The sequence below is a fragment of the Akebia trifoliata genome, chromosome 14, assembly GCF_017979445.1.
Source record: "Akebia trifoliata isolate Shusen 1 chromosome 14, ASM1797944v1, whole genome shotgun sequence".
NCBI lineage: Eukaryota > Viridiplantae > Streptophyta > Magnoliopsida > Ranunculales > Lardizabalaceae > Akebia > Akebia trifoliata.
Window position 1 is genome coordinate 156344 of NC_141388.1, and position 20704 is coordinate 177047.

Consider the following 20704-nt stretch of genomic DNA (forward strand, 5'->3'; position numbering starts at 1 on the left):
CATGCAGAGAACCATAGATTTGTATCTCAAGGAAAAATGTATGGTTCTCTGTAGACTGCCACATCAGTGCAGTGTCCAAGGAAGTCACTTCAGCATTTTCGATAATCTAGTTATCCAACCAAAGAGTGCTGGGTGCTTTCTATATATATATTTTTACAGAACTATGAAATGCGGGGGCCATCCAAGCAGAAATGTTGAAATTTTCAATAGCATAATGAACTGAAAAATATGCAAGTTGAAGGGGAATCTCATGTAAATATTATTCATTTTTCACGCTAACAGAGAGTGCAGTTTTGTAAAGGAGTTCAAACAAAGAAAATTCTAATGACCTAGCAAGTATGTAGGCTCAATGTGTTTGAGTAAATCAATAGATTTCTAGTGTAGGCTCCATTCACAGACCTATAAAGATTTTTTTATCTTTAACAATGAGATCCTGGAGAAGAACATAAATAAGTCTCTGCAAGAACAACGTTCATAACTGCCTAGCAAAGTAATTATAAAAACCATTTCGTGGGAAATGACAGTATCCAAAATATAAGGAACAAACTGCAAGGGCATCTTGCCACCATTTGCCAAATCTCAATCAGGACTCAGCAAAGATTAACCTGCTTGGTTACAACTTTACGCCAAATGAGTGAGAAGGTTTAGAAGAATGGTTATGAACATTGGATAAGGTTAAGTTTGTGCCAGATGATCAAGATGTATTGACAATGTTGGCGGCTTCATCAGGCCCACTGAAATCAACTCACCATCCTATCTATCTATCAAGTCTTCTACATCGTATTTGATGATTGAGACCTTTAAATAAATAAATAAAACACTATACAGAGGTGAGATGCTTATATGTAGGAAAGAAAACATGGGTAATTTTCCAAAATTATGTGAGGTCTATAAGAAATTTACAACTCACTGGAGAGTTTTTAACTTGATACAGTCATCAGGCCCTGAATTTCCAGCTGAAGAAGCTCAAGTATAAACTAGTCTATGCAATGTAACAAGGTATGAACAAAGATCACTGTACCTGCACCAAAATTGGTATTTGGTAGCATCAGCCCCCTTCTTCAGTGAGTATTTCAATGAGCTTAGCTTTTGACATTTTTGTGTACCCTTTAAGTCTGCTTGACTTAGCAAGGGCTTTCAATTCAACTAATTTCAATTCATTCAAGAAATTAAATTTATCAGATTTATCAACATCACAAGACTTGGAGAGCTGTAGATCATCATCAGTTGTACTCTCAGTTGTATCCCCCTGCAATTTCAGAAGCTCGTCAGAAGCAACAATCGGTTCTTTTACCTCCACTGCATCTAACCGAATAGTACTATCCATTCTCTTCTCTTGTAACTTGAAAACAGAATCTAAGCTTATTCGGCTATAGGTTGGAATACAACTTGGTTGGACCCTATCAAAGAGGGGCCGAACTATTTTTTTTGTTCTATTTCTGTTGGAAGGCGCACTTAAACTGTTACAGTTGTTGGTAAAATTGAAAGGGGACTTTAAGATCTCCTCTTTGTCTGCCCTTCGCTTCCCTCTTCCTTTTGAATTTGAGAATGAGCTGGAACTGATACTGTTGTCCGGATTTTGGACACCCATTGGGTCTGATCGAATTTTATCCTTTGGCATCTTTGCAACTCTCCGCTTCGAATTCACAGATGAATTTGAACCAATAGTATTGTGCATAACAGGAAAACTGGGTTCTTGGATGGTACCTTTTTCTGAATTGATTATATGTTTTTCTATCTGACTTGATCTCGACCTTTGCAACTCTGAAGATGAATTTAAATTCAGAATCTTCTCAGTAGTAGCAATCATGGGTTCTTGGACTTCCCATTGCTCCAACTGAGTTACATCTTCTTCTGTCTGCCCTTGCGACAACAAAATGTGAGTAGTAGCCGTAACACCGGCTACTTGGACCTTAACTGTTTCAGGCTGATTTGGGCTCATCCTTTCTGTCTTCAAAGGTGAATTCGACCTGATACTCTTGTCTTTGGTGGTGACATTTTTTTCTTTGACTTCCTCTACTTTGATAGCACTTGAATCGATGTTTATTAAATGCTGCTTGTCATTGGATTGCCTGCTCGCATTTGTTGAAGCATCTGACCCAAAATCTTTCACTATATTGTCTGCAGTCTGTTCATCATAGAGGTCAGATATTATATCTAGCATGTCAGTAGCAGAGAGACTACTGCACATTAGATAATAAAATGTATGGGGAATGAGAACACATATTTTCTGTTTTAGAATCATTTTTTCTCTCTTGTATAACTTGAAGCACTGGAATGCAGCCATTCCCAGGGAGAAATTGAAGCCAGACAAAAAATTTAGATTACCTAGCACACCAACATCAATGCTATGCCAATAAAAGTCTACAAAATTGCAGCAATATTTATGTCTATGTTCCAAAGCATTTTTATTCTTGGAATTATAAAAAATAAATCTTTTCTCTGCCAGTAAATTCCTCAAATTTCGGAGGGTTTTTACCTCATTAGCCATCTCTATGAACAATTTTTTTTTTTTTTTGGTGTGGTGTGCGTGTGGTGAGGTAGACTTTCTCTCCCCTCCCCCCCCCCCCCCCCCCTCTCTTCTTATGGTGGTTCAGTTTACTTGAGGGTACAGAATTTATTTAGTCAACCCCCAATTTGAAGATGATTTTAGGGATATGCAATGTTTCAAAAAATATGTTTGATGCATATGATGGCTAAGATTTGCATTCTTCATTGATTTACTCTTAAGTCTTAATGAAGTTTATACCTTAAAATTAGAACCATTATCTGACTAGAGTTATTAAAACGCACAAACAAGTTTGATGCATACATATCTCATTTCAAATATCTTTGTTTTTCAGTTGTGGGCTTATCCACACCATCCTACAAGGAGTTGCTGAGATTGAGAACATCCTTATTAATGCAAGGGAAAATATATCCCGGCTATGCTAAAGTTTGACATAGAACTCCGACCACAATTTCTGAGAGGAAACACTAAATATCGGTAAATATTGGGGGTTGTGCCTGTTTACAATGGACTACAATTCCACTTTTCATTGAATATTTCTGAATACTATGATAGCTCAAGCTAATTCCCATGATAGCTCAAGTCAACCTACCCAAGAATTCCCTATAGCATTCTACCACATGCTACACATTGCTACACACTAGAACTTTCCTAGAAAACATCTAGACACGCTCTAGGTCTTTCATACTATGTACAGCATGAGACACTTTAGGAACCCTTGAGACTTTTACAAAGTAATTTATTCTAGCATTATCCGGGCCTTTCTAGAGGTTTTTAGCTTCTCTAGAAATTGTTGCAGAGGGAAACCTCCGATTGCATGGTAAGCCTATGACGAATGGCTCTCTTTAGTATTCAGAAATATTCAAGCTAATCTACTTAGTGCCCATGCAACACTCAAGCTATCCCCATGGTCTAGATAGCTTGAGTGTTGCATGGGCACCAAGTAACGAAGGTCAAGCTGTGAAATTCGTGTCAATGGAAGTTCATGGGAAACCTAGTGAGTGAGTGCATGTGTTTGATTAGTGTGGGAGAGCTGTTGTTGTTGGGGAAGTCTCAGACAAATCATTTAAGTTAATGTTATTTAGCCCAACAACTCAAGTCTTTTGAGGCATTTTCTGTCGGGGCTCAAAAATCCTTTCCACAGTAGCTTTCTTTGCATGAAACCCCACTTTTGATAATATCCTATTGACCATTTAATCATGCATGGAAAAAACCATCATTCTTTTTATAAGCTTGAAAAACCATTATGAATTGTTGAATTACATGCAAAGGAAGTGTGGAAAATGCCAATTACCTACTCCTTTGTTCCTATGTAAGGTACATTTGATCAAACTTTTTTTCCTTATTCCATATGCCCTGAGTTAGGCCTTTTCTTCGTGATGGACCTCTTTGCAAGCTGATCCACTTATGCTTTTAACATTAGAAGTAGAATTCTGGTAAAGCCTCTACCATATGTTATTTGTTGGTGTGTTTGGAAAGAGGAATGCTAGTCTTCAATGAGGAGGTAAAGGACATGGGTAGCATAATCTTGGGCATTAAAGTGACACGTGTTCCTTTTGCTCTAGGTTACATGAGGATTTCAAAGGGGTTTTCTTCAAAGATCTGTGTTCAGGTGGACCCATTGATGGCATAATGGGTTGGATTAAAAGGACTTCTCTTCTTCTTTGAGGGTGTATTAGTTGTATGCTAGGGAAGTGCTTCTTGGTAGGTCTTCTAGACCTCCGAGAGAGCATTCCACTCATATTGTAATCCTTTATTGGTTAAATGAAACTTTAATATTTATCAGAAAAAATGAAAAAAGCTTAGCTTGCTAGCCCAATTTCTTAAACCCATTATGTCACATTAGTAATAGGGCATTAGAAATTACTTATAAATTGTAAAACTACTTCTAAATAACCATTTTCATCATCAACAAACCACCAGCAGAAGAAAATTCTTGTTTAAACAAGATAAAAGTACCAAAACAACAAAAAATTAAAGAATGTTCGAGTACCAGTAAAAATGCATCACAATCCTTGGGATATTAAAGCATGGTTGTGAGTTGGCAAAAGAAATCTGGAAATCTGATACATTATTATGGAAAGCAAAGGTATTTAACTGTACGGTCTAAAAGTTAAAAAATAAATACTATTAGAGTTTTGAGAAAAAAATATAAAAATATAAAATCCTTAGGCCGTGGAATGAAAAGTTCGAAAGCTACATCAATACAGCTTTAGCAACTCATGCTTAAATGAAACCTAGATCATTTAGACAAAGAACACAGGACAGATCCAAATAAGGGACAGTTAGATTATTTAATTCAGAAGATTTAGGAAAGACTAGTGTCGAAGTCCTAAGAGCCAAACCTGGTCATCTATATCTTGGCAGTCATTCTTGAGTAAAGCCTTTATTATCTCATGAATTTTCTTTGGAGGTTCTTCATGCGTCTGCAACTGAACACCTCTATCAGGCTCATCATGTTCATTTTGATTCTTCAGACTACATATGGACAACTGAAGTGAGTGGATCTTTTCTCTCAAACCTTTACAGCATAAGTCAAACCATTCTTCATATTTATTTTGTTGAGCCCACTCTAGTTGAGTTTCAAGAACAAACAGATCTCCTTCCAATTCTTCAATTTCCGTATCTGCCTTTGGTATCAGTATTTCTAGAACTTGTATACAAGATTTCTCATTTAAAGCATCTTCCTCGATCACATCTAAAATACACCAAAATATGCTATAAGATGGAATAAAGTAGCAGAAAGTCATAGTAAGGGCAATGAAATGAATCAGAGGGGTAAAACCAAAATACCTATTCCAGGACTGAAATATAAGTCACTCCAATCCATCTCCCATGTAGAAATTGCTCTCTGGTTCATCAGAAAAGTGATTATTTAAGTAGAGCAACAAAAAATAATAGAAATGCAGGTAAATTGTATAACGAACGATCTTGTACTACTTCAAGCTTTACTAGTCCTCATACGAAAAGCAATCAAATAAATTGAGAAACCTTAGGGAAATAGAGATTCCATTGATATTTTTATTAAGAGAAAAAAAAAAAAACTGTTATTTTTTTGGCCTTTGAGCATTGTGGAATTGGTGTGGCTCTGTGGGTTTTCCACTTAAATCTTTGTGTTGGGGTTGATTTTTCTTGTTCATTTTCTTCAATTATTCCATATCCCCAGGTTGAAGATTGGTAAATTAAATACCTATTGTAACATTTTGATACTAAGCAAGGAGATTACATATGCCGATATTATCTTTATTGTGTTGAAGTTGACATCAATTATAAAAGTTGCAATGTGAATTATTTGAAAGAGATTTCTTCTGGAGATTATCTCCCCTTCTTAGCAAAAGATGAATCAGAAAAAACAAATGTTTACATTCCTTAGTTACTTCATTTTATTTAGAATTTATTTCCATAATAATGTTAAAGAGACTTAAATTCGAAAAACTTGATGAGATTTAACATTTCCTATCATGATCATGGAACAGGGGAGACAGACACAATAACAAGAACACATATTTCAAGATAAAATGAAGATTTAAAATCTTGAAATACGAATAATTACATAAAATAGAAAACAACACTGAGAATAGGAGACCTCGATCCCTAGAACAAACAGCTCTAATGGAAGCAGCATAGAATTTCAAGCTAAATCGCAGCAAGATAAAATTAGCCAAAAAGAAAAGATGGAAATGTGGTTTAAAAAGAAATTGAAGAAACAGATTGCAAGAATAATAAGTAGAAAGTACCTTGGGTACTTACTTGAGAAAATCTTCGAATACAACAAAGAATCAAAGAGAAAGAAGAAAAAAAGTAGAATGTCCCTTCAGATTTCAGATTTCAGAACTTCTGCAAGCCTTTAAATGCAATAATAAGAATCATAGAAAGAGATTGTGGAGCTTCAGTTGGCTTTCTAGGGTTTCGAAAAACCTAAAATCGAAGCGAGGGAGAGGGAGAGGGAGAGGGAGAGGGAGAGAAAGAAGGAGGAAGTTTCAGTTCAATTAAGAGGAAAAAAGGCGGTAAAAGAAAGCGACGAGTGCGCATTCGCAAGTCTCATTCATGATTCATCTACTGTAACTATTAACTAACGAGCAACGAGTGAAGGAATGGCAGTCTGGTAAATAATATCAATATTAGCTTAATCATCAGTAATATAAGAAACTTTGAACGTTCTTATTATAGAAACTTGGGGTTGGAAACTGGAATAAAAATTCTTCGTCACATTCGCATTAAAAAATTCCTCGTACACACTTTTTATATTTTTATACGATAATAATACACTTACCTTTCAAATCAAATAATGAATGAGCTGCGAACTTATATTCTTATACCCACTTATACTAATAACACCCCTTTTTTTTTAAATCAAATAATGTACCTAAGATATAGATTATCATTTTTTATTTTCAATAATCTTACTCTATTTTTGCTCAAAAGATACATTAATGGTTACATTTGTTGTCATGTATAGATATTCAATAATATCTTTTTCTCAAAAATAGATTAAATGTTCAATAATATATATATATATATATATATAAGAAGAATGCTAACATCCAAAACCTCATGGAAACGTTAGCATTATCTAACACTTTTTTTTTTAATAATATATTTATTCATTTTGTCATTTAATGAAAAAGACAAGGATTTTTATACTTACAATTAAATATTTTATTGTAATAAATAATTTGACAATCAATACAAACAAGTATTTATTATGTAAAAACCCAACATATTCTTATTTGTTTTCATTAAAGATAAAATATACATAGATATTATTAAAAAAATAAAATGTTGGAGAATTCTAACATCCTCTCATAAGATCTTAGAAATATATATATATATATATATTTCATATTTATCATTTTTTTCTTGATTTTTTTTTTTTTTTTTTTTTAAATTTTCACTTGTCATCGTGACTATGGTAATAACTAGAGGGTGGCATCTGCAAATGCACATATATTAAAAAGGTTTATCTGTAATATAAAATATTTATTAAAAGATATTTTTATGATTTTGAAAACTAAATAATGTAATTATACGGTGATGAATTACAATTTTTTTTAATCAAAATAACTTTGATTATATTAAATTTAAATAATAATACAGTGCTCTAAGAAACACGTGATGTGCTCGTGCATATTTTTCCCCCTTTAATATCACACTAAATTAGGGTCAATTGAATCAGCACCCCCAGTCAAAGTCGTCTCTGCCGTGTATAAGTTACAATGATGGTCGTATATTTACAACTTTTTCCACTCAAGTTGGCGTTGAGTACACGTTCAGAATGGGCATGTGATGTGGGGCCCATTGGACGTCGTCCATGTCAACTTTTTTGCCACGTGGCATTATTAACTAACTATAGCATACTACTGGTTCATAAACCCAACCAACATTAACGCTAGCGGCTCTAGTCACTGTCACTGAACTTTGGAGTGTAGACTACTGCCTACCTACCAAACGTCCATGACCCATTGGTTGGTACGCAACATCCGGAACTGGGTCCATATTCTCTTAATCTAATAGACAGTTGTTATTGACACCCCAACTTTTATTTATTACACTTTATTTTTTTTAAAATTAAAGATTAAAACATACTCTTCAAACATTACAAACAAAGGTTTTGGCTCAAATTATTCTTAGAAAAGATGAGAAGGTGACTAACAGTAAAGTCAAAATCTATCATTGAGATTCGTAGGAAAATTAAATCACAAACCCTCTTTATGTGGGGATAAAGAGGGTGGAGTCCATCGTTGTGCCTACGACCAAGGGCAACAGAGCCAGGATTCTCTTCTAAGAGGGGCAAACCATAGTTAACTTATAATGTTGAAGATTTTGAGGATGACTTATTTTAGGGAGGAAAATTCAAGGGGTTTTTTTGTTTGAGATTAAAGGAAAAAAAAAAAAAAAAAAGACATTCAAGTCATTTCTCAATGGTTTATGAGAGAAAATTCACGTCAAGGGAACTACGTCACTAGTTTAAAAACATAGGATATCTTAAAGATTCATCAAAACACATATATGCCCCCCCTCCCCGCGCTTCCACTTTAGTCTTCCCTAATAAATTAATACAAAATAACTTGAATACCCTCATCTTTAATTTTAAATAAAAACATGTTTGATTTCTCTCCCCCATACATATCGAGATATCTTTAACCTCCTAGCATGGTCTTCAACCTTATCAATCTACTTTAACCTTTAAACTTAAAGAACAAGGTAGGATTTTTTAAGTACAAGATGATGAGATTTTTTTATAAAAAATATGGGATTTTTTACAAGGAATAAGGCACGTTTAAAATGATTGATTGAGGATGAGGTTAAATAGATTAAATTAATTTACCATTAAGGTTGAAGAGAACTTGAAGATGACTCGTTTTAGTAAGAATGGTTATGATTTTTGGTTGCTTATTGAAAAATGGGGGTATTAAGGGGGTTTTCCTTGTTAGTTTAAAATGAACAAAAATGTCAAAAAGAGGAATATCAGTTGTTTGATAATATATAGATATCTAAAATATTCACATGAATATAGAGGGGTGTCTAAAATCATCTGGCATGTGTCACCAATTTGAAAACAAAGGGGTATCTCAAATATTTACCAAAATATAGGAGGTGTCTTGATCACCTAGATTATTGAGGGAGGGCAGCAACAAGTAAAATAGAGCATGTCATCTGCTTGGAAACATAGTGAGGGGCATCTCAAATATTTACTAAAACATAAGGGATTCTAAATCATTCAAAACATTGAAGGGGGGAAACTAGGTAAAAGGAGGTATGTCATAAGTTTGGAAAGACAAGAGGTATCTCAAATACTCACAAAACAATAGGAGTTTCAAATCATAAAAAAAATCGGGGGGGAGGGAAGGAGGGAACTGCACCCTCTGCCTACGATACGATCATACTCTTTAGGGTTTAGGTGGTAAAAAATGAAAGACAATAACATTGTAAGGTAGAAGTGTAAGGTAATAAAGTTGAATGGATATTATTAAGAAAAAAGTAGAGGAAAAAAAATTAATAAATAAAGTTAGAAGTATATTATTGGAAAGGGGTTAGAAGAGAAAAGGTAATAAAGTTGAATGAGATATTCTTAAAAAATGAAGAGATAAGAGAATAAAATTGAAATTATTTTCTCGAGATGTATGCGTGACTGAATCTAAATCACTCTTTTTGGGGATAAACATTGGAGCAAGACAACCATAGTGTTTCATTATATAGATTAGAATTTTCTTGTGCCCATCGACACATGCATCCTCTATAAGATTCAAAACAATCAAGTTAGAAATGTATTACTGAAAAAAGAGTAGTAGAGGAAACACAATTAAGTTTGAAGGATATTCTTGAAAAGGTAAATAAAATAGAAAAGTCAATAAAGTTCAAAGGACATCCTTAAAAAAACAATGCTAGAGTGATAATGCATTATACTACATAAATGTAGATTTGTGTTTAGAACCATAAATGTTTTTCACTTATATCTCAAGGAAAAGCATTTATGGTTTTGAGCACACCTCCACATCATTACATTGTTAAATGTAGTGTCGTAAGAAATTAAAAGGAAAGGTAATAAAGTTAAAAGTTATCATTAACATTTGTATCAAGATTAAATCTCAATCCTTCTTTACGTAAGGGATAAAGGGGTGCGATCTACCTTTGTGTTTTATTATATAAATATAGATATACTAGCATTTGCCTCTACCTACAGTATAAGCATCCTCTTTGGGGTTAAAAGAAGAAATATAATACAATTAGAAGGGGTCAATAAAAAAAATACAATTAAAGGGGCATAAAGTTAAAGGGTTATTATTAAAAAGGGGGTGGGGGTAAGAAAATAAAGTAGTGAACTCAGCTCAATCTTGAAAAAAAAAGTGATAGTTGTTTAAATCTAGAAAGAAACAAAAAAACAAGTAGAGAATTTCTATTGGCACCCCAACTTTTACTTATTATCAACCCTTTATTTATTTTCTTTATTTTTAATTCTTGTGTAGTAAGTAAAAGTAGGAGTGCCAATAGCAGCTCTCCATAACAATTACAAATTCACAAACAGATTCAAACCAGTTGACACGCCAGAATTTTCTTAACATCGGGGTTCAGTTCGGTCTACGAGCCAATTCCGATTATCTAAAATCGACTCGGACTCGTCCGAGTTTTAAAGCCATGCTCCAACAAAGGAAAAAAAAAAAAAACATAGTAACTTATAAGAAAGAAATCCAATAATAGCTATTTCCTTCCTTCCTCCCATCTCTACCTACTCACTGAGCTGATTCTTATTAAAAATCGACCAAAACGTGTCCATTAGTGGTTCAATGTGAATCTCATCTGCAGAACCAGGCCTCCTCTCTGCAACAAGAACACCCAAAATGTCATCAAAGAATCAAGGAATCTTCATATCTTCTCTGGTAATCTTGTGGTATTCTTCCAACATTGGTGTTCTTCTCCTCAACAAGTACTTGCTCTCAAATTATGGTTTCAGATTCCCAATATTCCTCACAATGTGCCACATGTCTGCATGTGCTCTCCTTAGCTACATTTCCATCGTTTTGTTGAAAATTGTTCCTCTTCAGACGATTAATTCCAGAACCCAGTTCTTCAAAATCTCAGCTCTAAGTGTCGTTTTTTGCGCTTCGGTTGTTGGAGGTAATATCTCTCTTAGATACCTTCCTGTGTCCTTTAATCAGGCTGTTGGCGCCACTACACCATTTTTTACAGCTATGTTCGCATATCTCATGACCTTTAAGCGGGAAGCGTGGTTGACGTACGCTGCGCTTGTACCCGTCGTTGCTGGGGTCGTGATCGCAAGTGGGGTAGGTTTGATTTTGCTGAATTTCCCTTCAATTGCTCAAATTTATGGATCTATGGTCTTGATCTATGTGCATTTGCTTGGTTTTCGGTATAAAATGGTTTCAACTTTCTCATTGTCTCAGATCAAAAACATTAAAATGTTTTTCTCTTCAAGAAGAAATTGCCTCGAAACAAGATTCTAAACATTGGGTTTAGTAATTTGCTGAATTAATTGTGTTAGTTTTATTTCGTGATTGTTCCTGGAATGCGTGTTTTTTTTTTTCCTTAGTTTATTGTTTTTAATATTATAACTCTATTTGATATTAAGCTAATTCTGTAAGGCACATTTGAATAATATTTGAAGCCCGATTTTCCATTAACTATGCGCAACTTGTTGACTGGTGATTAATGGCCCCCATTTTCCAAGGGGAGAAGTAATGTTAGTAGACCAGGGACCTGGATTCTTTCAAGGAAGATACGAAGAGTTGATGACCATAAAGGAATTGTTCAAATTTAGAATTAGGGACCCTCTATTTTTAATAAGATTAGAGATTCCTTTACAAAAATTCTCAATCCCGCAAACAGCTAGAAATAAAGCAACCACTACCTTTCTCCAAAGACCATCAAGTCGCATCCCCTTTGCTTGAGGGATGAGGAATCCGTGAATCAAATTTTAATTCATTGCTCCTTTTCTCATAATATTTGGTCAAATTTCCTTGGTCTATTCCGTATAAATTGGGTCTTTCCTCGTAAGTTTTCCTTGCTGTTAGTTGAGTGGGTCAGTAATGCTTTCCATTCCAGAAAAAGACTCCGGTGGCGTATGCTTCCCTCGGCTATTGCTTGGGGGGTTTGGAATGAGAGAAGTAACAGGGTATTCAATAGTAAGATTAGAAGCTCTCATACAGGTTTCTTGGAGATCTTGGGCTCTTTGTATCTGTGGTCAAAACAATACATAAAATTTGCGGGAGTTACCTTCGATGACTTTGTTTTTAGATGGAACTCTCTTTGTAATCATTGATGTTTTAGTTTTTTTGCTTTAATGCTCTTTGTGAGGCTTCCTTGTACTTTGTTGTTTCCTTCTCAATATATTATACTTTTCAAAAAAAAAAAAGTCGCATCTAAAACAAACTCTTCGAAGAAGATTATGAGTTATCGACCTTGGAAGGAAATGTGGGATTTTTCAATCATGGAAATTACTAGAGCTGGGAAACCATGAAGATCTAAAGACATTTTATTAGAAACTACTGTAATTTCAAAATAATCGTTCTATAAGGTGTTGAGTGGATAAAAATTCAGGCAAAGAAACTGGAAAAGGAAGAAGCTATGTGACCAACAATGCTGCAGATATTGGGTGTGGTATACATATAGAATTCTACTAAAGATAATGGACTACATGGTGTTTTTGGCGTGGGGTATTGGAATGATTGGTGGTCCCCTTGCAGCTGTGGCAGTGATTGGAGCATCGGAATGCATTGTGTATCTCAAATACCTCAACTGAGAACGGGGAGACCCTAAGGAAGATAGGGAATCATCTGCAAACTGAAGATGTATGATAGAGAGCAAATCCTCTCCCACACATAAACCTTTCATCACCCCACTCTCAAAAGCTTGGAACACAGTGAACAATAAGCGAGATAGCAGATCACCTTGTAGAAAACCTCTTGAGCTCCTGAATACTGGACCCATCTCTCCCTTTATGCCCAAAATCCATTCCCCCTATGATTTCCACGACCCAAAAAATGACTGCTCAAGGACTTTTTAGAAAATAGTGAGTGTGGGTCTTAAAAATAGCTTGCTATCTACAGGATTTGAAGATATTGGATTTCTTTCCCCAACATCCGTTCATCAAATCTAAAGTCGATTCTTGAAGTTTGACTTTAACATCTCCAGTTCTCTTGCATAAACTCTTGGTTTCCCAATTTGGAAAGGGCCAGTGTTTTGGACTGCATCAGAGCAAGGTACTCAAGAAATGTTTAAGCAGCTGGGGTTGTAGTGCATATTTTCTGGTTTTTATCAATGTGGATACTTTATGCAGTATGTTGGGCTAATTAGCTAACAGTGAGCAACAATACATTTAGTGCAGCTGGAAACTCCACAGTAATTAGTGGGCTTCTTGGAAGTGTAAAGTTTCTTTTTCTTGTTATGGTTTTTTATTTCTTTTGTTCTTTAATTTCATTACTGACGAATTCAGTTAAGTATTAAATATTTATTGACTGTTTGATACTTCTATCATTTTTGTTTGTCACCACTAACTGATGATTAATCAACTTGGTTTTGAAATCCATATACAATTTACATCTCCATATTATTACTGTTCATACTGATTTTCTTTTCCCAATGGAATTTTAAATATGAGACTCTCCTCTTGGTGGCAGGGAGAGCCGAGTTTTCACTTGTATGGCTTTATTATGTGTATCAGTGCCACTGCTGCAAGGGCCTTCAAATCTGTTCTTCAGGGTATCCTACTTTCTTCTGAAGGGTAAATGCTTTATTACTTGAGTTTTCTACTTATTTATCTTTTGATTTTTTAATTATACATTACTGCAAGGGCCTTCAAGACCGTTCTTCTGGGTATCTTACTTTTCTTCTGAAGAGCAATGCTTTATTACTTAAGTTTACTACTTGGTCATCTGTGATTTCAGTTATCATTTGATTTTCCTGTTGAGATCGAGTTTGAATGGATCCTGTTGGGTATGGCTGTACCCTGCTAAAGATTAGGTGTGGTTAGACTCTGCTGAAAAGGTCGGTCTGTAGGTCCACAGGTGCACCCTTGGAGACTGTGCATGCCTTGAGATCTGTGCATAGATCTAACCACGTATAATTTTTTCATTGACCCTTGCAGTTCCCTTACTCATCGTCCAGCCTTGTTCCAACTGTTGGGGATCAGTTAGATTCCCAATCAACCTAGGTCCATATCCTTTGTTTATGAATACACCTTCAAATCATTTCACCACCTTAAGCCACATCCTTTGAGGGCCTTCCTCTACTCTTTTTATACCCTTTGACCTCCTAATATATTCTCAAGTGGGGTTGGTTGGTACCCTCATTATATGTTTGTTTGTCAGTTAAGGAACATATATAGATTTGGATCCAGCATCTTGTTTCACCCTTAACATTTGGTACATGAACACAGGTGCTTTGTGTTTTCATAAATGCACATTTCATCCCTGTAATTAGATGATATTTCCTGATGTGATTTTTCTTCTAGTTAGAATTTCATTCATCAGCTCTTTCTTGGTGTTGGGAAGTTTACAGTTGCTGCTTGAGCTCTCATTTATCTTACTTGTATGAAATTACAATGTTGTACAAAATGGATGCTGTTCTATTTGGATAGAGTACCCTTTTTTTTTCCTTACTAATTTTTCAAGTCCTTTTGATCTTGTACGCAACCTGGTTATGGAGTTGCCCTTTTATAACATTCTATTCCTGTCACAGGGAGAAGTTGAATTCCATGAATTTGATGCTATACATGTCCCCAATAGCAGTTCTAGTTTTGTTGCCTGCAACACTAGTAATGGAACCTGCTGTGGCAGAGGTCATTGTTTCACTTGGAAGAATACACAAGTTCATGTGGCTACTTCTTTTTGTGAATTCTGTAATGGCCTATTCGGCGAACTTGTCCAACTTCTTGGTGACCAAGCATACAAGTCCACTGACACTCCAGGTCTGTTGTCTTTCACCTATGTGTATTTTGTTATCTGTTGATGGCCATTGGAGCTGTTGGATTTACAAGGAATTATAATAAACAAACAAAATGCGTACATACAAAATAGGCCTAAGACATTGAAGACCAAAATACAAGCCTTAGGTATGCCTTTGGAACTCCTCCTTTATATGCCCTGGTTTCCAATACTCAAATATATTCATTTCTTTAGATGGCTCACACTTCTGGCTGATATCTGAGAACCAGATAAAAATTTCAATGAGAGTAGCCTCCCAAAAAGATTTGGCCATAACGATAGCTACTTGACCCATTTCGTCTAGAACAACCTTTAGTTCTTCGGGCTCCCCTACACACTTGGGGTCCACAAGCATAGGCCCCCCATTTGTCAGGCAGGCACTCATGTAATTGTTTCACTCCCTAGAGATTGGAGCTTGCTGGGCAGTGGTTTGCTATTGGTGGACTTCCATCTAAACTTCGATATGGACGTCATCATCCAATTACTGTCATTGTTGCCACTATCTCAATCTCTTTCAATCTATGTATCTTTCTTGTGGTCAGGATCTAGGCAATGCAAAAGGTGCTGTGATTGTCATTGTTGCCCCTTTCTCTATCTCTATCAATTTATATATCTTTCTTTTGGTCAGGTTCTAGGCAATGCAAAGGGTGCCGTGGCTGTCGTAATCTCAATACTTTTGTTCCAAAATCCTGTCACTTTTGTTGGAATAGCTGGGTATTCGCTGACTGTCATCGGGGTGGTTCTTTATGGAGAAACTAAGCGACAGTCCAAGTGAGCAATTTACCTCATTATTCACCATTTGTGAAGATTCAATTGAATTCAAGTTTTGTATCGCTACCATGAGTTGTAGATCCGGAGTGATATTTTTCCGATGACCCCACTCAAGGGGAATTGAGTTCCTATCACATTTCATGTAATGAGTGAGACACAGAAATTGTTCTAACGTTTCACGCACTTTTATCTGTATTTATTCACGTCTGCATTGGTCTGTATTAGATTTGGATGTGGTTTATGGCATTTAGCATTTCCCATCAGCCTTGTTATGCATGATCACAAAGAAATTGCTGGGGCATCTATGATTGTAAAGAAAATATTTCTCAGGAAAATCTTCCCAGGAAAGTGGATTTTCTCAGAAGCTGTTTGCTGATGATTGATGACACCAAGTATTAAAAATATGGTTGATAATTGTTAGTTTTTTTTTTTTTTGGGAGGGGGGAAGAGGAATCCTGATATCATAACATTTAGGATTTTCCATCTAACATTAGTTTTTGTTGTCATAGGGTTGGAGATTGTTTTCCCTCAAATATGGGCCAACAGTTTTCATTGAGGGAAAACAATTTTTTGGGAAAATCATGTACTTACCATTTTCTTTTTTGTTGTCTCTTATATGTTGTTGTCATCATTGAAAGTTTTGATATGTCTTTCTTACATTGTTGCATAAAATTACATTGAAGTTAAATATATCCCTATTAGGTTGGCATCCACTCATCTATCTATCATATGCACAACTCAACCTAATAAATGATAACAAAAAAATAATCAAATTTCTAATTGATATATAATTGTTTGTCTTCTTATTGTTCTCCTTTCTCGGCTAACCATCAATCTTTTCGACAAATTAATGCTTCTACTATTTTCGGAATCAAACGACTTTTATATGTAGATAGAACTCTTCCACCTGTACTAAATGCTGATTTAGAAGTCACTCTAGATGTAGGAATTGTTAGTCGATCACATGCCCTCACAGATAATACACAATAGTGTACACCATATCCCTTCCAGCAATCTAACACATTAAAAACATTATGATCCCAAATTTCCACTAAATCAGAATTCAAATAACGTTGTAATTCGGATGTTGGGTTATTTTGGGTAAGGGCTATAGATGTTCTTAATAATAAATGATGATAAGTTAATCTCATACTAGAAGAAGATGATGTTGTTACATAACTACTATCTACACGTAGATTATGTTCATAAATGCTAAAAAGTTTAAATAATTCTGTTTTAATTCTATTTAATTCAAATTCAAGATTAACATCATTCTTAAAATAACTTCTATATCCTTAGTTTTATATCTAGGATCCATAATTGGAGCAAATGCTAAGTTAAGTGGAAATTTTTTCCAATATTTATTATATTTTTCAGTTATTCTAACAACACTTTCATTTTCAGAATTATTATTTAAAAATTCTTTAATTAAAGTTATTTGTAAACAAAATTCAGCAAATGTAATATATTTCACTCCTGAAAATGTAGAAGTAGCTTCAACAAAACATTTAAAAAATTACATATATTAGTTGCAATTTCCCAATCTTCTTCACTTATTATTATTTCACTACGTTGTTCATTTAATAAATTAGTAATTGGAATTTTATATGGAATTACATATTGTAACGCATTCGAATGATTTGGCACATCTAATGGTAATATAGTGGGTTCTAAATTACATAATCTACAATATTCCTCAAATCTTTGTAGTTTTTTAGTATGTGATAATCTTAGATCACTAATAAATTCCCTAATCCTTTCGATTACGTGACCTACCAATGAAATAACATCTTGTACTATAAGATTTAAAATATGTGCAAGACAATGAACACGAAATAATTTTTTTAATGTTTCATCATCAAATAAAATGTCTTTAAGAAAAGTTGCAAAATTTTCATTATTATTTGTATCATCTAATGTAATTGTAAAAAATTTATCTAAAATTCCATATTCTTTTAAAACATTTTTTATAGCCTCACAAATTACCAAATCATCCTGTTTGGATTTTAATAGACAAAATGTTATTATTCTTTTATTTAAGTTTCAATCCTCATCTACAAAATGTGATGTAATACATATATATTATATAACTTGAATAGAAATCCATAAATCAAATGATAAAAAATATATTAATTACATCTCTTTTCAATGTATTTTAAAAATACTTTCAAAATCAGGAAAATAAGCATTTTGAATAAATTCTTCAAAGTTATTTTTTTCAATAACTAGAAACGGAATTTCTTCCATAATAAAAAATTTTATTGTTGCGTGTCGCGCTCAATCGATAGAATACGTTCATGTATTAACCTCGTCCGTGGTTGATAAACTAAGCATAGTTTGGCTAATATCGGGTTGTTGCCTTCTTAGACACATGTTTTGAAAATGCTTTTTCATTGTGCTAGTAGCAATCGTGATACTCGAATAAACTAAAACTTTATTCCAATGGTTGCATTTAACCTTTTCAATTTTACTTTTATTTGGGTTTGTAACCTCAATTAAGGTAAAATGTTACCAAACCCCAGATCGGAGTCTTCTTTTATTTTTTGGTGGATGATTTGAATTAGATGATTCGATGTTATTACTCGCCTCGTCTCCATCATGATTAAAATTTGGTGGATCCATTATTTAAAAATTATAAAAGAGATGACGAAATAGGAAGAAATTTAGCTAAAATTAGAATTATAATAAATGTTTTTTCCCTAACGGTCATCAGAAATTTCAAAATTTTAAAAAAGCTTATCTCTTTGGGGTTGGATCCGGTTCGGATTCGGGTACAGTCTAGGTCATATTAGGGTGAGTCCGGATTCGGTCCCAATTTTGGGGTCGGGTTGCGTTTTTTTACTAGTGGGAAAAAACTGAAATCAAATAGATTGAGTGGCCCCAAAAACTTTATAGCAATAAGGGGCTATCTTATGCTTTGGTGTGCACCATAAGCCCATAATTACCAATACCATACGAGCAAGTAAGTTGAGATTTCAGAGGGAGGGAGAGAGAGATGTCGTTGGTTGATTACGCTTCTAGTTCAGAAGACGAAGCTGCAGATGTCAGAGATAAAGAAGAAGAAGAAGAAGATCAAAAGAGCGATCCCCTACTTGCAAATCTTGATTTGCATAACGAGTAAGTTTTATTCTACATCTTCTCTTAATCCAATTTGCATGTCTAGGGTTTGTTTGTTTTGGTCACTAGGGTTTCAGAGTTCCTTTTTTATCTTCAATCATCGGTCCCCACTCCAGTCGTCTTCTCTTTTCAGTGGTGGATTGAGTTCTTCCCTCACAAGAAAACCCCCAAAATAGGTCACAATGAGAACACTTTTCTTTGAGATATATGAAGCCCGAAGCTACTCTTGGCCGGGAATTGGGATTTTTTTTTTTTTTATAAAAATTAATGGGGGGGTGGGGGATCCCTAATCCCTATTCCCTAGGGCCTAATCTATTGTTATAATTATTGTATGTAGGAGATCAGTAATATCGTCATCTGAGACACAGAGAGAATCACATAATGCACCATCAGAGTCAACAATAAGAGCAAGTGCTATTGAGAGACTTCCAGATGCGTCATTACTACTGAATTCAGTATTATCTACTACATATCATTCTCATCAAATGATGAGTGATCACAACACTTCTAGAGTTGCAGCAGCTGCAATGGCATCTTCACACAAGAGAGAATCAAATGGTTCAGCTTCCTCTTATCCTCGCTCTAAATTTCCTAGAGGAAACTTGCCTCACTCTACAAATTCTCCACAATCTGTTGGAAGCCTACTCATTCCACCTCAGCTCCGTGGAAGGTTAGTTTCTTTTTTTTTTCTTTTTTTAGCAAAAAAATATAGAAAATCATTTGTGATGTTGGGATTTTGGCAGGAGCAACGTTGTAACAGAAGATATCGGCAAGCTGTTTGTGAGAAGACAGACAGGCTGATCCCCTCCTCTCGCTCGCTAGCTAGCTAGCTAATCCAAATCACAATATATTATTGTTTGGGTATTAAAACTAGATTAACATATGGATGGACAACAGCTACTTTTGTAAAATAGAAGAAAAAGTTGTGTGATTGTATTTTTTCCATCTCCATTCCATTGTCTAATGTCTAATCTAATGGTCCTTCAGTTCCGTTTATTATTATTATTTCTGCTGTCAATTTTCATTTAGTTTTCTTGTCATTTTCACTTTTCAGTATGATGGCAAATTTTCTGTCTTCAGTGGACAGTGAGCAAACCAAGCAAATGACAGAAGGATATTTGCATTTTTTTTTTTCAGGAATGTTTCATTCAATCGAGAGATCATTTTGATTTTTCTCTTGGATCAAGATATTGCATCGAAATGAAATTTTAAATACTTATGTGTTGTTATGGAGCTGACTCATCAAATGATAATTTAATAATAAGCTTATTTGTTACTTTTAGATCAAAAATTTTGTAGGAATTTCATTAAACCCATTATACGCTGACCAGGAAACTTCATACAGGATGATGATGATGCTTCTTCTTCAACTCAAACCTGATCCCTAACTTTTTTGACAACCTTTTATTGAAGAAATTGGACCAATACTACACATGTATGTTATTAAGCACGTATATCTAATAAACTCAACCCCACCTCTTCCCAATCTTACAATCATCCTTCTTAGTAGGCACGACCCCTTCATAAAACCCCCCAAAACATCTACAATTACTTTCTTACCCCCATCCTCCATTTTTTTGCAGGTGAACACCAAGACCAAAATGTGATCAAGTTTTTCCTTCTGTAAAATTATTTTTGTAGTTAATAAATGGTATATGTAGAACAATTTATGGTTATTTGAAGTATAAATAAAATAAAATCAATTAAATGTTTAGGATAATGTAGAACAAATCGGAATGGCTTAAGAATTGTTTAGTCCATGCCCAAATGCAGTCGGACTAGGCCACAGCCTATAGGCAGACAGACCCCAATTAATACCACCGCTCTATTTCTTTCCAGAAAACGTACCAAGAATTTTTTTTTTTTT

At 34.6% G+C, this 20704-nt stretch overlaps 3 protein-coding genes across 5 annotated transcripts; 2 read left to right on the forward strand and 1 right to left on the reverse strand.

Moving 5' to 3' along the window:
- Nucleotides 1-891: 891 nt before the first annotated feature.
- Nucleotides 892-6634, reverse strand: LOC147385210 (uncharacterized). Of its 2 annotated transcripts, none has more exons than XM_086422257.1 (4): nt 6260-6634; nt 5303-5360; nt 4855-5207; nt 892-2128 (listed from the first exon to the last, which is right to left on the reverse strand). In XM_086422257.1, exons 2-4 carry the CDS (start codon nt 5337-5339, stop codon nt 1049-1051), a joined length of 1470 nt encoding a protein of 489 aa, XP_086278383.1. In that variant the 5' UTR covers nt 5340-5360; nt 6260-6634; the 3' UTR covers nt 892-1048. The 2 variants fall into 2 exon arrangements, with proteins under 2 accessions (XP_086278383.1, XP_086278384.1); XM_086422258.1 differs by having other exon boundaries at nt 6247-6634.
- On the forward strand, nt 6458-19855 carry LOC147385211 (uncharacterized). Of its 2 annotated transcripts, XM_086422261.1 has the most exons (4): nt 6458-6474; nt 18707-18837; nt 19175-19507; nt 19581-19855. In XM_086422261.1, exons 2-4 carry the CDS (start codon nt 18716-18718, stop codon nt 19636-19638), a joined length of 513 nt encoding a protein of 170 aa, XP_086278387.1. In that variant the 5' UTR covers nt 6458-6474; nt 18707-18715; the 3' UTR covers nt 19639-19855. The 2 variants fall into 2 exon arrangements, with proteins under 2 accessions (XP_086278387.1, XP_086278385.1); XM_086422259.1 differs by lacking the exon at nt 6458-6474 and having other exon boundaries at nt 18659-18837.
- On the forward strand, nt 10698-15966 carry LOC147385212 (UDP-URONIC ACID TRANSPORTER 1-like). Its single transcript, XM_086423864.1, has 4 exons — nt 10698-11292; nt 13645-13748; nt 14705-14933; nt 15578-15966. The coding sequence occupies exons 1-4, from the start codon at nt 10849-10851 to the stop codon at nt 15722-15724; spliced, it is 924 nt and encodes a 307-aa protein (XP_086279990.1). The 5' UTR covers nt 10698-10848; the 3' UTR covers nt 15725-15966.
- Nucleotides 19856-20704: the final 849 nt, after the last annotated feature.

Coding starts and splice junctions, on each gene's coding strand:
- LOC147385212 (XM_086423864.1), top strand. CDS start 10,849: ATGTCATCAAAGAATCAAGGAATCTTCATATCTTCTCTGGTAATCTTG. Junction 11,293..13,644: donor GGGTCGTGATCGCAAGTGGG/GTAGGTTTGATT, acceptor TCTTGGTGGCAG/GGAGAGCCGAGTTTTCACTT. Junction 13,749..14,704: donor ATCCTACTTTCTTCTGAAGG/GTAAATGCTTTA, acceptor TTCCTGTCACAG/GGAGAAGTTGAATTCCATGA.
- LOC147385210 (XM_086422257.1), bottom strand. CDS start 5,339: ATGGATTGGAGTGACTTATATTTCAGTCCTGGAATAG. Junction 5,208..5,302: donor ATATTTCAGTCCTGGAATAG/GTATTTTGGTTT, acceptor GGTGTATTTTAG/ATGTGATCGAGGAAGATGCT. Junction 2,129..4,854: donor GCCAAGATATAGATGACCAG/GTTTGGCTCTTA, acceptor TATGATGAACAG/ACTGCAGACAATATAGTGAA.
- LOC147385211 (XM_086422261.1), top strand. CDS start 18,716: ATGTCGTTGGTTGATTACGCTTCTAGTTCAGAAGACGAAGCTGCAGAT. Junction 18,838..19,174: donor AATCTTGATTTGCATAACGA/GTAAGTTTTATT, acceptor TATTGTATGTAG/GAGATCAGTAATATCGTCAT. Junction 19,508..19,580: donor CCACCTCAGCTCCGTGGAAG/GTTAGTTTCTTT, acceptor GGATTTTGGCAG/GAGCAACGTTGTAACAGAAG.